The sequence below is a fragment of the Botryllus schlosseri genome, chromosome 14, assembly GCF_051294905.1.
Source record: "Botryllus schlosseri isolate E-star chromosome 14, Bs_hap1, whole genome shotgun sequence".
NCBI lineage: Eukaryota > Metazoa > Chordata > Ascidiacea > Stolidobranchia > Styelidae > Botryllus > Botryllus schlosseri.
In genome coordinates, this window is record NC_137249.1 from 10,753,616 (window position 1) to 10,766,475 (window position 12,860).

Genomic DNA, 12,860 nt, shown 5'->3' on the forward strand with positions numbered 1-12,860 from the left:
ACCCTATCATACTGCTATAGTATATCGCTTAATTGCAACGTCGGAATTTAACTACGTTTGTTTGAAAGTCTTTCGCAGCTTCCACATATAACTTGTCCGAATCGAGTCGTAGGTCATTTTTAAAACAGTTTCGTAAAACACTTGCACGATTCTCACATACACGATACGCCCCAAGTAGACCATGAAATCTCTATTATGACGCAGAAATATACGTTCCAAACATCACACACAATTTATGATTTGAAGTTTTATTTCTCTAATAAGTGTAGAAGCGTCCATTTTCGTGCATTTTGGAATTGATATATTAAATTCTAGTATAGGTCGCGGACCGGCGGTTGAGAACGACTGGTCTAATCCAATCTCGAATCCAAGCTAGCAGTGGTCGGTGTAAGCGCGTGAACATTAACAGGGTGGTGGCGGAAGCAGTTTGTCTTATCGCGCATGAATGTTTATTCATCATTATTTAAATAATCACAGCACGTTTAAAATCCTCTGCCCTTAGTGCGATGAACGCCACCGTACTGTCCTCGTATAGTTCCTTGTTGGAGACTTCTGTCTTCGTCATGATGACATACGGCGTCCGTGCTCTGTCATCCGACGTGGAAGCTTCGGGATTTTGCTTTGTTTCCGTCCTTCATATCCTTTTCAAACAAGTCGTAGTAGACCATCACCTTGTAAAAGAATGCCGTTATGGCGTGCTTAGTTCGTTGGCGCGGGGACGCCGTGTTCTTAAGTTTAAACGTCCGCATAATTTTTGTTTGACGCAACCGAGATTGTGGCGATTCTTGTCGCACAATGCATACGTGTCGACTGCTGTATAGTGCCTCGTATCTACCTCGCAATCTGTATTAAATTACTGCATATTTCACAAAAGGAAAATATAAATATGTATTAGAATGTAGAATTCCAACGGCTAACAGGGTGCAGAGAGAACGCTCTCGCCTACCCGCTTCATTTCCTGCTGTTGTTATTCACATATTTGTGTATCTTTATCAGGTATGCTTTACGTGTGTGTGTGTTGGCGTGGGGGTGTCATCTGTGCCTCACCAGCCATGAACCTAACCGCATGTCACTGGTACAGATGTTAACCATTCTATGCTTCTTATGAGAATCGACTCCGGTTTGATATGAACTCAACTTGAATTTTGCTGTATCTCTTTCAATAATTTCCAAGTTTTTGCGAGTTTTGTTTTAATCTTATTTGGAAAAAAACTTGCGTAGCTAAAGTTTATAATTTGGAAAAGCTGAAAATCTTCTAGCTGTCCCAAGTCGGTCTCAAACGGTGAACTTGTTCGAACATGTTGAAAATGTGCCACAAGGAGAAACTGTTGAAACTGAGAAAAATTATAATATTATGAATGCGAGGCAAACTAGGCTATCACTCGAGCAGAGTTGAAAAAGTGGGTTGAACCGGATATGAACTGAATACTGAACAGTGAACGTATAATGGCTTGGATTTGGACTAACCGTTAATATCGCTGGTCAGCCCGTTTTCAACACAGATAATGCCAAATATCTCGGGGTTTTACTGGACTCGAACATGTCCTGGAAGAGTCATATTCAGTCCCTAGAAACTAAATTATCACCGAAGTGCGGCCTGTTCTACAGCCTTAGGTGCTTCATGCCAGCATGGGTTCTTCTGATACTCTTTAAATCCTTAATCCAATCGAAGTTACACTATGGCATCCTCTGTTGGGGGGCTGCCAGTAAAACTGCACTCAAGCCACTGCAAAAACTACAACATAAAGTACTCCGAATCATAGCTAGGGCCCCAAAGGGGCCTGGCTGCCCATCCAACAAGTCGCTGCTGAAGAGATTCGGCGTCCTAAACATAGAAGATATGCGGAAACTAGAAATCGCCAAGTTTATGTATCAGTTCCACTGCGGTCGTTGCCCCGAATATTTCAATGACTTCTTTACCTCGGAATCAAAAGCGCACAAGTACAACACACGCGCGTCCACGTCGTCCAAATATCATATGATCGACCGAAAAGATCATCGCTCTATCAAATATGCCGGACCTGATGTGTGGAACAGTATCCCGCCGGCCATCCGACAGTCGACGAGCATGTCCACATTCAAGTCGAAATACAAGCAATTACTACTAAATGAATACAGTCCATCCTCAAGATTACCGGACCACGACTGACCTATCGATCTCGCTTCCCATGACATGCCGCCCTATTTATTGTCGCTTTCTTTTTCTATACTATCTTCTTTACTTTCATTCAGTGTGCATGCCTCCTCTTTACATCGCCTAGGCCAAGGTGGGTGTCAGATTCCATAGACTGCTCCTTGTCGCTTCGACACCTTCCTGTCTTTTCATTGTATCGCATTTTTTGTGGTGTATTGAACTGATAAAATTGCTAATAAACCAATGATGATGATGATGACTCGAGTCAAAATGACTCGGAGTTGACCCTTTTACTAGCTGACTTCGACTCGAATCATTACAATTGATACTCGAACTGTTGTCCCCCCACCCCTTTTGAAAACTAGGGCTCGGGAAAAATCGAATATCTGAGTGACTCGATTCCGAATAGAGCATCCAGCGAGGTCTCAAACACGCGAGCCGCATGCGGCCCACTAGACCATTTTGTGCGGCTCGCGATGGCATTTTGAATTTCGAATATTCGACAATATTTAACAATTTTTTTTTAATTTGAGAACGGGAAATTCGCTCTAACTACTCCAGAAGCCCGAAACTACTCATCAAACCTCACTATTGCATCGCTTCCAAAAGTTACCACGCAGTGGAAGATAAACGATCGATTACGTCACACTACTTGTTTATGATGGTAAAACATGACCCGTTATTGATTCGTGACTGAAAATTGTGATTTAAAAATGGGGGCGACCTTTTTTAGAATTACTCGATCTCGGACCATGACCATGGCCAGGCTCGGACTCAATGTGAGATAAAATGAAAATGACTCAAGTTGAGTCGCGTCGAACGTTACAATCAGAGAAGGGCTTATTGTGACTCGAAACGCCGTGACTTGGTACAACCATGAACGAAACTACATACCATTCAAACTGGCGTGGGAATGGTAATCGACAAAAAAGTCTTCGCTAGTGCGTAGCTTATCTAGATATCTAATCAGGTCGGTGCGCCAACCATAAGGATTGTGTTGCCCTCTTGATGTATAGTTAGTTACATCCTATCATCTTGGGTATCTTTATCCTTGTTGTTATGGCCAATTAAATGTGGCGAGTATAAAGTAGTCGTAGCATACACTTCACAGCTGCAACACCAATGGATTCTTCGGGGATTGGACATTTCTATCTGTTCCAATATTCGAAGGTAAATCTAACGCCAATTTAATTTGGCATTTGTAATGACATGAATAATAGCCTAGTTATCAGTATGCCCGAAACCCGGATTAGGTTGTACTGCCCATTGATCTGATATCATCAATATTTTTAAAATTCTAAAATATTCTACCTATAGGCTAATTGTGACACGTAAAATGCCCGCTAGCTGCAGAATTTTAACGCGACATCTTTTACGACGTCCTGATGCATTTGTATTCTCGCATGGTGTCTACAACTAAGTATAGGGCCAAGTAAAGCAACAATTTTATTCAAATATTTTGAAATGTGATTTTTTTGTGCCATGCGTGAATTCACAATAGTAAATCACATTTTTACGAGTGCGTGCGGAATGTCAGTCTCCAAGGTCCCGTCAAATAAGGCCTACTTGGAAATTCATTGAATCCCTCTATTATTGGTGCTGCGACCCGCAGCGCGATCTAAAATCAGGAAATTGGCCCGCGAGCACATTTGAGTTCGAGACCTCTGGAATAGAGTATTGGACGTCGATAGTATGTCACTAATTATGACGTCGCAAAAAGACGGAACCCTACGTGGAAGATTAATGTAGCCTACCTTTTATGCGACCACAAAGAAAATAATACGACTAACTTCCACTCCGCATAAAGATAATTTTGTCTTTTTCCGACCATACCTATTCCATTGCATTTTGTGACAACTGTGGCGGGTTGATCACGATTTCGCAGAAATATGATCTCCGCTCGCGTGCGTATATAGCTTCGTATCCGGTCAATACCGAGAACGCTAATACCGAGAATGCTATTACTGAGAATGGACATTACCGAGAACGGACAATAGCCAGAATGGCCATTACCGAGAATTGACAATACCGAGTATGGACATTTACGTGTTATGGATGATGTGATACTACCGCTTGCGGTTTTGAGGCTTCTACGGCGGGGATATATTATCGAAACTACGGTTCTCGTTGAGAATATCACTCTTAGCGGAAAGGGACAGCCTACTTGAGTAAATCATCTCACTGTTCGACTCGAATTATTACACTCGAAACTTTGTGCCCAGCCATGGTGATCGACTTTGGCGGGCCTATACAGACAGTTGCACACAGAGGAACGATGTTGCGGATGATGTGGGTGTACTGTAGACCATATTTGTATGTGTAGTGTGTACTTTAAGAAGCCAACCTTTTTGCACGACTCCATCGCGCTACTTCTGAGAAACGGCCAGCTATTCATCGTTGACATAAGAACTGATGTTATCCTTGATCTGTCTTGAATTCTTGTGAAGTATTTGTAAAGTGGCTGCAATAGCCAGCGTGAAATCCCGCATATGTGCAGGCTGGCGTTATATCCCGAGCAACTGCAAGTGTAAAACGATAAGAGTGTAGCCACTTGCCATGGTATTCGGATGGAATTCTGAATATATTGTCGATCACAATAGGCACCGTAGGCCTACATATTAATGTAAAACTGAACCCCAGTTAATTTTCCATGGCTACATACTTTGTAATGTAATGGTCTGCTATTTTTTCTCACCTGGTGTCGTGGCAGTAGGGGTTCGTGTCAAGACACTTTGAGTAAACGGCGTGATTGGCTGACTGGTTGCTCCAGAGTTCTCCCTCCGGCGTGGGGCAGTTTTCGTCGTACTTACAGGCACCGCCTGACAGTACGTTGCGAGCGCCGTGATGCGACAGAATCCCAACATTTTTGTAAAGTACCTAAAACGATTACCGAATAGTCACCCGAGATAGACCATATTTTGGAATCGGGAAAGGAGGACACCTTTACCAAATCAGAAGAGTTAGTTGATCATGACGGAAAGCAGCCGATTTCGCTATTTTTGCTGTAAAATTAGTGAGTTGACTATAAAAATAAGTCGTCGCTTTCGATCGAACCACAAATTTCCTATTTAGAGTCATTTATGCCCATCACTCGACTCCAGCCATTATCTTAGTTGCAAAGGCTGTAAAGGAGGATATTTTCAAAAACCTTAAAAGGAGGACGTATGGTAACCCTGCCTGACTATAGAATTACCATAAGCGATAACATAAAGCAACATGTTACCGAAAAATCCGAAGTCAGGCCAATGTGCTTTCCGTGAATGTCTCTGACGAAGAATTTTTTGCTCTCTATTTCGGCGAACATACAGAGAAGTTCCTTTATGAAGAAAAACGTGGATTTGACTCTGTCTTCAGACTTCTCGATGAGACTCCTGTGAATTTTATGATCTCAGTAAAACCCGGGTGTTTGTCGCTATGAATGAATGCATTATTGTTGGCATGAAATCCAGATGCGGTCAGTAACGAAGTACTTCTACTTTTCGAAAATTTCTATGTAGGTTTCGCCTACTTGTGCTACTTTTACTCATGCGGTAAGAATTTCTGACTACTTCTACTTGACAGGATTTTAGGCAAATAAGCTAGGCCTAAAATACTTACTGTTATACTTATTTGGAAATCGCTACTTCTACTTGGGTAGAAATTTACGACGTTGCTTCAATTTCTACTCGAGTACTATTGAAGACTACACTTTGACCATCTCTGATGAAAAGACCTTGCCTCAGTGGCGTATAGCTACCTTTTGTATACCGTTTCGATATCAGTTGCATAAATCGAAAAGGGTATCAAAATACTATTAGCTCCCCGCCAAACCAAGCCTAGTTGAATGGGTTCAATTCGAATAATGGATTGTATCAGATATTCACATCCAAGTTTATATAATTTGAAAGCGTCTGATAGTGGTACATACCAATCACATCAACTATCAAATACGGTTATTTAATATAAATTCGTGCATATTATCTGAGTATTGTATAGCCAACCAATCAATCACTTGCTTATTCAGTGATGGGAAGTCTCAGAAAAAAAAAGTATATATGCTATGTAGGTAGACAATGCGGAAACTATCTAGGTTATTTTTATGCATAAACGTGTACAAGTACATGGACAGTAATTATTATTGAAGAGGGTTGTGTTTGTGTATAGGCCCGTTTCACTTCGACTTATACTTCGACTTGAGTAGAAATTGTGGAAGGGTGCCTATACATTAACACGTAGCATTAACATTGGGATTGCGTTTAAAACAAATGATTGTTTAAAACACTTTGTTTAAAACATGTTTTAAACAGCGGCCTTTAAAAAAAATTAAGTTGTAAAATTATGCGGTAATTGTGTAAATACTTTCCACAAAACATGTTGCATGGGCCTACGGACAATTACCACCCGATATCGCCGGCATATACGATATGGGATGGTGGCAATTCCCTCAAAATAGTCGGTTCAACAGCTATAGTACGTATATAGATATTTCGTCAAAGGAGCAATATTTACCCTATATTTTCAATTGTCGATGTCAATTCACTATGACGTCATAATTGATTATTCATGACGTCATGGCGTAAACAAAAGAAAAACATGTTTTTAACAATGGCCTTGTTTTAAACATGTTGGTTTTAAATTGATTTTTGCTTTAAACGCAACCCTGATTAATATAGAGTCTGTCCGGGATTTGTAAATATTTCCCCTACTTACATCAGTTTTTTGTTATTATAACAATTCGTTTCGGTGTAACTCCAACTTTTCTTTCCATCCATTTTGTCACATAATGTAGTCACCGTCTAGAAATACGATCACAATGCGTACGCTGGCTTTAATTGGAAAATGCATCAAGATGTGACTTCTTGCGTTATACGTCATATGCATTTTTGTTTGAATCTGCTTTGACTTCATTGCATGAATGTCCTGACTCTTGACAAGGTGCATTAAAAGCGGGGTGGGGAGTCGCATAAGATACCAAATTGTAACTCTGATTCCGACTCACGAGTCCATTTATTTTCAAATTGCGACTATGTCTCGACGAAATTTGAATTCGTGGCTCTGACTCCTACGATTCGGTCAGTTTTGAAGTATTTACTCTCTATATAGCTCCTACTTCCAACTATCACTCAAACGTAATTCTGACTCCAACTCTTATAGTCAAATCGCCGACCCCAAATAGAAGCTAGCCGACGTGGAAATTGCCATCCAACTGCGATTCGTAAGAATTTCGCTACTATAATCTACTTCTGATTAATGATCAATTCAATTGTGTTGAGTAACTCCGACACTTACTCAAAACTACCTGCGACGGTTTCGCCTCTGCCTTTCAACTATGACTGCCTCATATCAGTGTTGGGATCAAGTCACTATTACCTTCGAGTCACGAGTCATTTCGAGTCATTGCACACTTTGACTCGAGTCAAGTCAAGTCAATCGATTTTCGAAGTTGACTCGAGTTAAGTCAAGTGACCCGATTTTTGGCGGTGACTCGAGTCAAGTCGAGTCAAGTCAAGTCAAGTCACGAGTCAAGTCATAATTCAAGTCAAGTTGCCTTTTCAAATCATGGGGCATGATTACGTCATTGTATTTTGCTAGCTGCCTGAAATAAAGATTGAGTGGTCATGGTCATTGATTCTGAACCGATGAACGAATCTAGAGTTAAATATACACGTAAGAAGGTGTTGTAGCCTATCGCTCATACATATGCAGAACTGTTAAACTACGTAAGTAATTGCATAGCCTCAGTTTATAGTTCCCAGCAGAATAGAGAATAGAGAAACGAATTGATAAGATGCAATACATTACCCGTTTATAAATTGATATGATACAATTCGAGTCTACGCCAATGGTTGAGAACTATATATACTATATTCGAATTCAATTTCAATAAAACAAGAGGTTTGGTCAAGGTAAGAACAGAAATAGACATTTTGACGTTAAATTATTTTGCTATAGTTTACGACAACGTAAGCTGTAAGCTTCGATCACTTCGTTTGCGGTCAATATACTTGTGAGAGAACAATGGAGGCTCAGTAAAACGCACGATCATTGATGATTGCTCACTCCCATGGGTTACACCAGCGTTTCGCGAACAATCCGACCATATGCAAGATACAGTGATTTTTATCGACACCGATTACTGTATGACTTGAAATTGACTCGTGAATTATGCTCCGAGTCACGAGTCAATCCACATTTCTGATACGCTGAGTCAAGTCAAGTTAAGTCATTTTAGCAAGGTGACTCGAGTCAAGTCGAGTCATACGAAAAAGGTGACTCGTGTCTGACTCGAGTCAAGTCACGACTCGAGTCATCCCAACACTGCCTCATATCAAATTTCGCGACTCTTACTTACTCCGACTCCAACGAACGTGTTTAGTACTGTCATCCATTCGTATCAAGTACTTTCATTGCGCATCTCAAAGCTTAAACAATAAACAGGTTACATAAGCATACCTGAATGTTCTCCACAACAATTTGGATCTCATCCGAGCCCTGGCATTCCGCCAGCATTCGACCAGATATCCTCGTTCCTGTACCGAAGATGCGACGCTTCCTTCTCTCATAGTCCAATATTCGAAAAGCATCTCCATGCAATTTTGCCTGCTTACAAATATGAATTATTTCCGAAATCGAAATATCTATGTCTGGATGAAGGAGGAATGTATGTCAATAGAAAAAAGCGATCAAAATACAATAGCTCACTTTGTTTCAAATATATTATCCCCAACCTACACTGCAAATCAAGGGTGTGAAATAGCTATATTCATCAGATTTCCACCATAGCTTGGGGTGTAAATCAGATCAATGACACTTTCAGGTATCAAATAGTGCTTTCTCTCCCATTCCAAAGGGTGAAAAGGAGTCAAACACACCTATCCTTACGGAAATATATCCCATAGGTGTAGTAGGTTCTGTTCGTGTACCATCCCAAGAAATCCAAAAAGGTGCTACACGCAAACTTGACACACCACATCACTTGGGATAAATCTCCAATTCTCCATAAGGATTGGTGTGTTTGAATCGTTTTCGCCCTTTGCAAAGGGTGTGAAAACACCGTTGGGTTCATGAAAGTGCTGGTAATCTGATTTACACTCCACGCTATGGTGGGAATCCGATGAATACACCTACTTTTACACCCGTGAATTCATAGTGTATCAGATTGTCAATACTGGATAAAGTTAATGCATTTAATAACAATTAGTCATTAGCGAGACTATCGCATGGGACATTCGGTAGTGAGACGTTTCGAAGCAGCAAGATGCTATGACATCTAAGTTCATGCGTTTAGCGTTTGCCATGATTTACTATAATTAGGGCGATTATTTTTTGACAGGTCAAAAGAAGTCACAATTCTGTCAAAACTGTAACGTTAAGTCAATAATTCTTAAAATTGATTTACAAAGTCAGTGTTTTTTGCAAACTGCATTTCGTTGGTGTCGTAAAGGTTGCACTGTAGTGGAACTTATCATTTTACATTTTACACCTTGTGGCCTGCTAAATAAGGCCTACTGTTGTAGATGTAGATGGCCATTGTGTACTCATGTGAATCATAAACCTTTGAAAGAAACAAGCAAGTTGACAAAGAGCTCCTCTTCCCCGCGTCGCTGAAAGAGCGCACTCACAAAGAATGGAAAGAGCAAGAAAGAGCCACGGAATAGAGACTAACATCTAAAAAGGAACTAACCCGGGGTGGATACCAGCTTAAGAGACCGCAACTGCAACCGCAACTGGTCGTTCGGCATCGTCCTATCTGTTCATTACATCGCATCGTACATTGTGTGAGTCTTGTTCAGATGAAAATATAATCTGACGATAATTGATATTATAGAACTCGGATTTCGGTTGCGGTCTAAAAAGTGCGATGTCTGAGTCGGCATGAAGCAACAGGTGTAGTTAATAGCACTCCGGCAGTATATACTGAACTTCAATGCTGTCAGCAAACAACTGCTGCTGTTGAACGTTTTTCCCTCTAATCTTGCCAAGCTACTTCGTAAGGACATACAGTTTCAACCGTAAATGTAGAAAAGTACTACAATTCTAACAAGTTGTACAACAACGCCAAATCTAAATCGACTTTTACCAAAGCACACCAGCCAAGGTTGTGTCAACAAAACGAGTTCGTGTACCGACTTAAAATAGTCCATTGAACGCACTCGTATTCGAAATTTCATGCTGGTGACGTCATATTTTGTGATACGATTGTTGATATACGATGTCCATCTTTTCTATTCTCTACTAGTTGCTGACGATTACCCTGGCCAGTGTCAGCCGAAAATATTCGGGTTCATTTCAATATGACCAATTGAGCATACTATTCAATTGTATATTGAAGTTCTGTACCTCCAAGAAGCTTTTCAACTAATAAGTAATAATGTCTGTTACACCACATTTGGAATCCAGGTCACAAGTGACAAGTCCCCCACGGCAAGTGGACATTATCGGGACGGTAACTCTCATTGATAAGATAACTCTGGGAATATTGCAGTATTGTCAGTATTCAAATTCAAAATACCGACAAGAATTGCACCTTTGATCACGGGACCACGGACTTGCAGCGAGGATTCACCCTACCGTAACGTACATGACAAATATACGAACGAGACGAATCAAAGCATAATCGATGCGAATCAAATTCAAATAATCACGCCCTGGTTATAATCATATCGGGCATTGCCAAATACTAGGTCATATTTCCGCGATTTTCCAATCCGTCGCGAGACCCGCCGGTGCAATCAAGTGCGAATCCTGACACGATACTTGTTGGTCAATTCAGCGTAAAAACACCCCTATTCGTAATCCACGCATGGTAGCAAAATGATACATACATGCTACTGCTGGCGATAGCCGATATCTGAGAATATCCGCACAGCCCCTATATGTAACATGATGCATTGCGGCGGTAATAGATGTTCGATTGAATTGGAAATACCTGACTCAAATCACAACGGTGATATTTTGAATCGATTTAGATTAACATTTCGAATCACTAGGAAAATGACCATCTCTAATCCCCGGCATTTAAATAAAGTATTTATATCTTTCAGTAGATTTTACCTTTTTTAGAACAGCCGGCGTCCGGCCGATCACGGGATGATCCAATGTTCCATATACCTCAGATATTCCCGCAAAAGTATTTTCTTTATCTTCCGATCGCGTAAATAGTCTGACAATGTCAGCGCAATCCAGTAAGGCAAATGCAGGTCCCCTTGCAATGCTGGTGATGCGATCGAAGAGCAATTTCGGACTGGTTGGAAAATAGAGATAATCATCAATAAGATTGCGTGCTGTCACGTACCGAAATGAATCAATTAGATACGAAAAAATTGGCGTAAACGGGATGTGCTATTGAGAAAGATCCCCACGTTTATGACGTATGGTTTAAAATCAGTTATTTTGAATAATGCATTCATTACGATTTATCGGGATTCTGAAATTTATGGACATATTTAGGATATATATCAGAAGGGGTTCATCTAACATACCCACGGGGTTTCTGGCGTATTTCTTTTTTCTTAGTTTCTATCACATTCTCCGCCGGAGCTGAATCACAATATCGATTGGTAATATCTTTCCTACTACCGGTGACTCTCGTCTACCCTTACCGACGATATTCTTGGCCACTTTACCATTGACAACGACTCTAGTTCCATTTACCGAAGCCACCTTCAAGCAACCCGCACTGCGCGAAAGGTTTCCGGCACAGTCGAATCCGTACTTTTCGAATTCCAAGATCACATTGTTGACAAAGTCTATATGACTCTGGTGCGATACTGATCCACATGATTCATCCTGCGATTGCGTAAAAAATTGTGTGAAAATGAATGCGCATGCTATCAACCATAGTAGCGAAGCGCTTGGTGTCCTTGGATTTTTCATGCTTCGGGTGGCTGTGCGCAGGAAGGTTCCTTTCCTCTGATACCATTCGTTTACATGTGTTTTGTTGAATCCTATTATACTAGTCCTATAATATGAAATGCTGAAAGACAATTTTAAAGACGTATACGTATTCATGCAGTAACAAGGTTGTAAGGGTATACTCAATTCGGTTTACGTCAATGGTTCATAACCTTAATCACAAAACCGCGGAACACTTACGTTAATCTGCGAGCGTTCGCGAAACCCCCAAATTTTCGCTGAATCATAAAAACAAAATCTACCACAATACATATTTAATACATTACTATAAATTGCTTGCGCGCAACATGACATGTACATCAACAGATTGTTAAAGAAACAAAACAATAAAAAAATGATTTCCACACGTCATGCAAACATAATAATGAATATTCGATATTCATTGCAAATCTGCCGTTCCTTCCCAGGCACCATTACAGAAATGCGAGGTATCAACTTGGAAAGTGGCATCATATTGTTCGGTTGAAACGCAAAAGTGATATGGTTGGATTGGTTGCCGTTAAAACACTTCGTTTAAAGCAGTGGTTCCCAACGTGGGCGATTTGGCGGTCTAGGGGGGCGAAAATGACGAAGGGGGCGACAGGGGGGCGAAAATGGACAAAGGGGGCGACGGGGGCGAAAATAGCGAAGGGGGCGATAGGGGGGCGATGGCGCGTCAAGACGGCTGACCTTTTTTTTTTCTTTAGTCAACTCACTGAAATTTAGTTACAAAAGTGTGTGGCATCGAGCCGAAAATTTGACCTTTTTTTTTTTTTTTTAGTCAACCCGCCGGTGATTACAGTTTGTATTCCCAATTTTCGGTACACAAAATTTGGGGGGCGATGATCGGTGT

The 12,860-nt window shown here is 40.8% G+C and overlaps 1 protein-coding gene across 2 annotated transcripts; it reads right to left on the reverse strand.

Moving 5' to 3' along the window:
• Positions 1 to 232: 232 nt before the first annotated feature.
• On the reverse strand, positions 233 to 12,556 carry LOC145455598 (uncharacterized). 2 transcript variants are annotated; one of them, XM_080333575.1, is made up of 9 exons: positions 11,716 to 12,556; positions 11,596 to 11,653; positions 11,168 to 11,357; positions 8,567 to 8,716; positions 6,824 to 6,909; positions 5,358 to 5,505; positions 4,830 to 5,011; positions 4,479 to 4,653; positions 233 to 671 (listed from the first exon to the last, which is right to left on the reverse strand). In XM_080333575.1, the coding sequence occupies exons 1-9, from the start codon at positions 12,122 to 12,124 to the stop codon at positions 591 to 593; spliced, it is 1,479 nt and encodes a 492-aa protein (XP_080189701.1). In that variant the 5' UTR covers positions 12,125 to 12,556; the 3' UTR covers positions 233 to 590. The 2 variants fall into 2 exon arrangements, with proteins under 2 accessions (XP_080189701.1, XP_080189702.1); XM_080333576.1 differs by having other exon boundaries at positions 8,567 to 8,713; positions 11,716 to 12,553.
• Between the last annotated feature and the right edge of the window lie 304 nt (positions 12,557 to 12,860).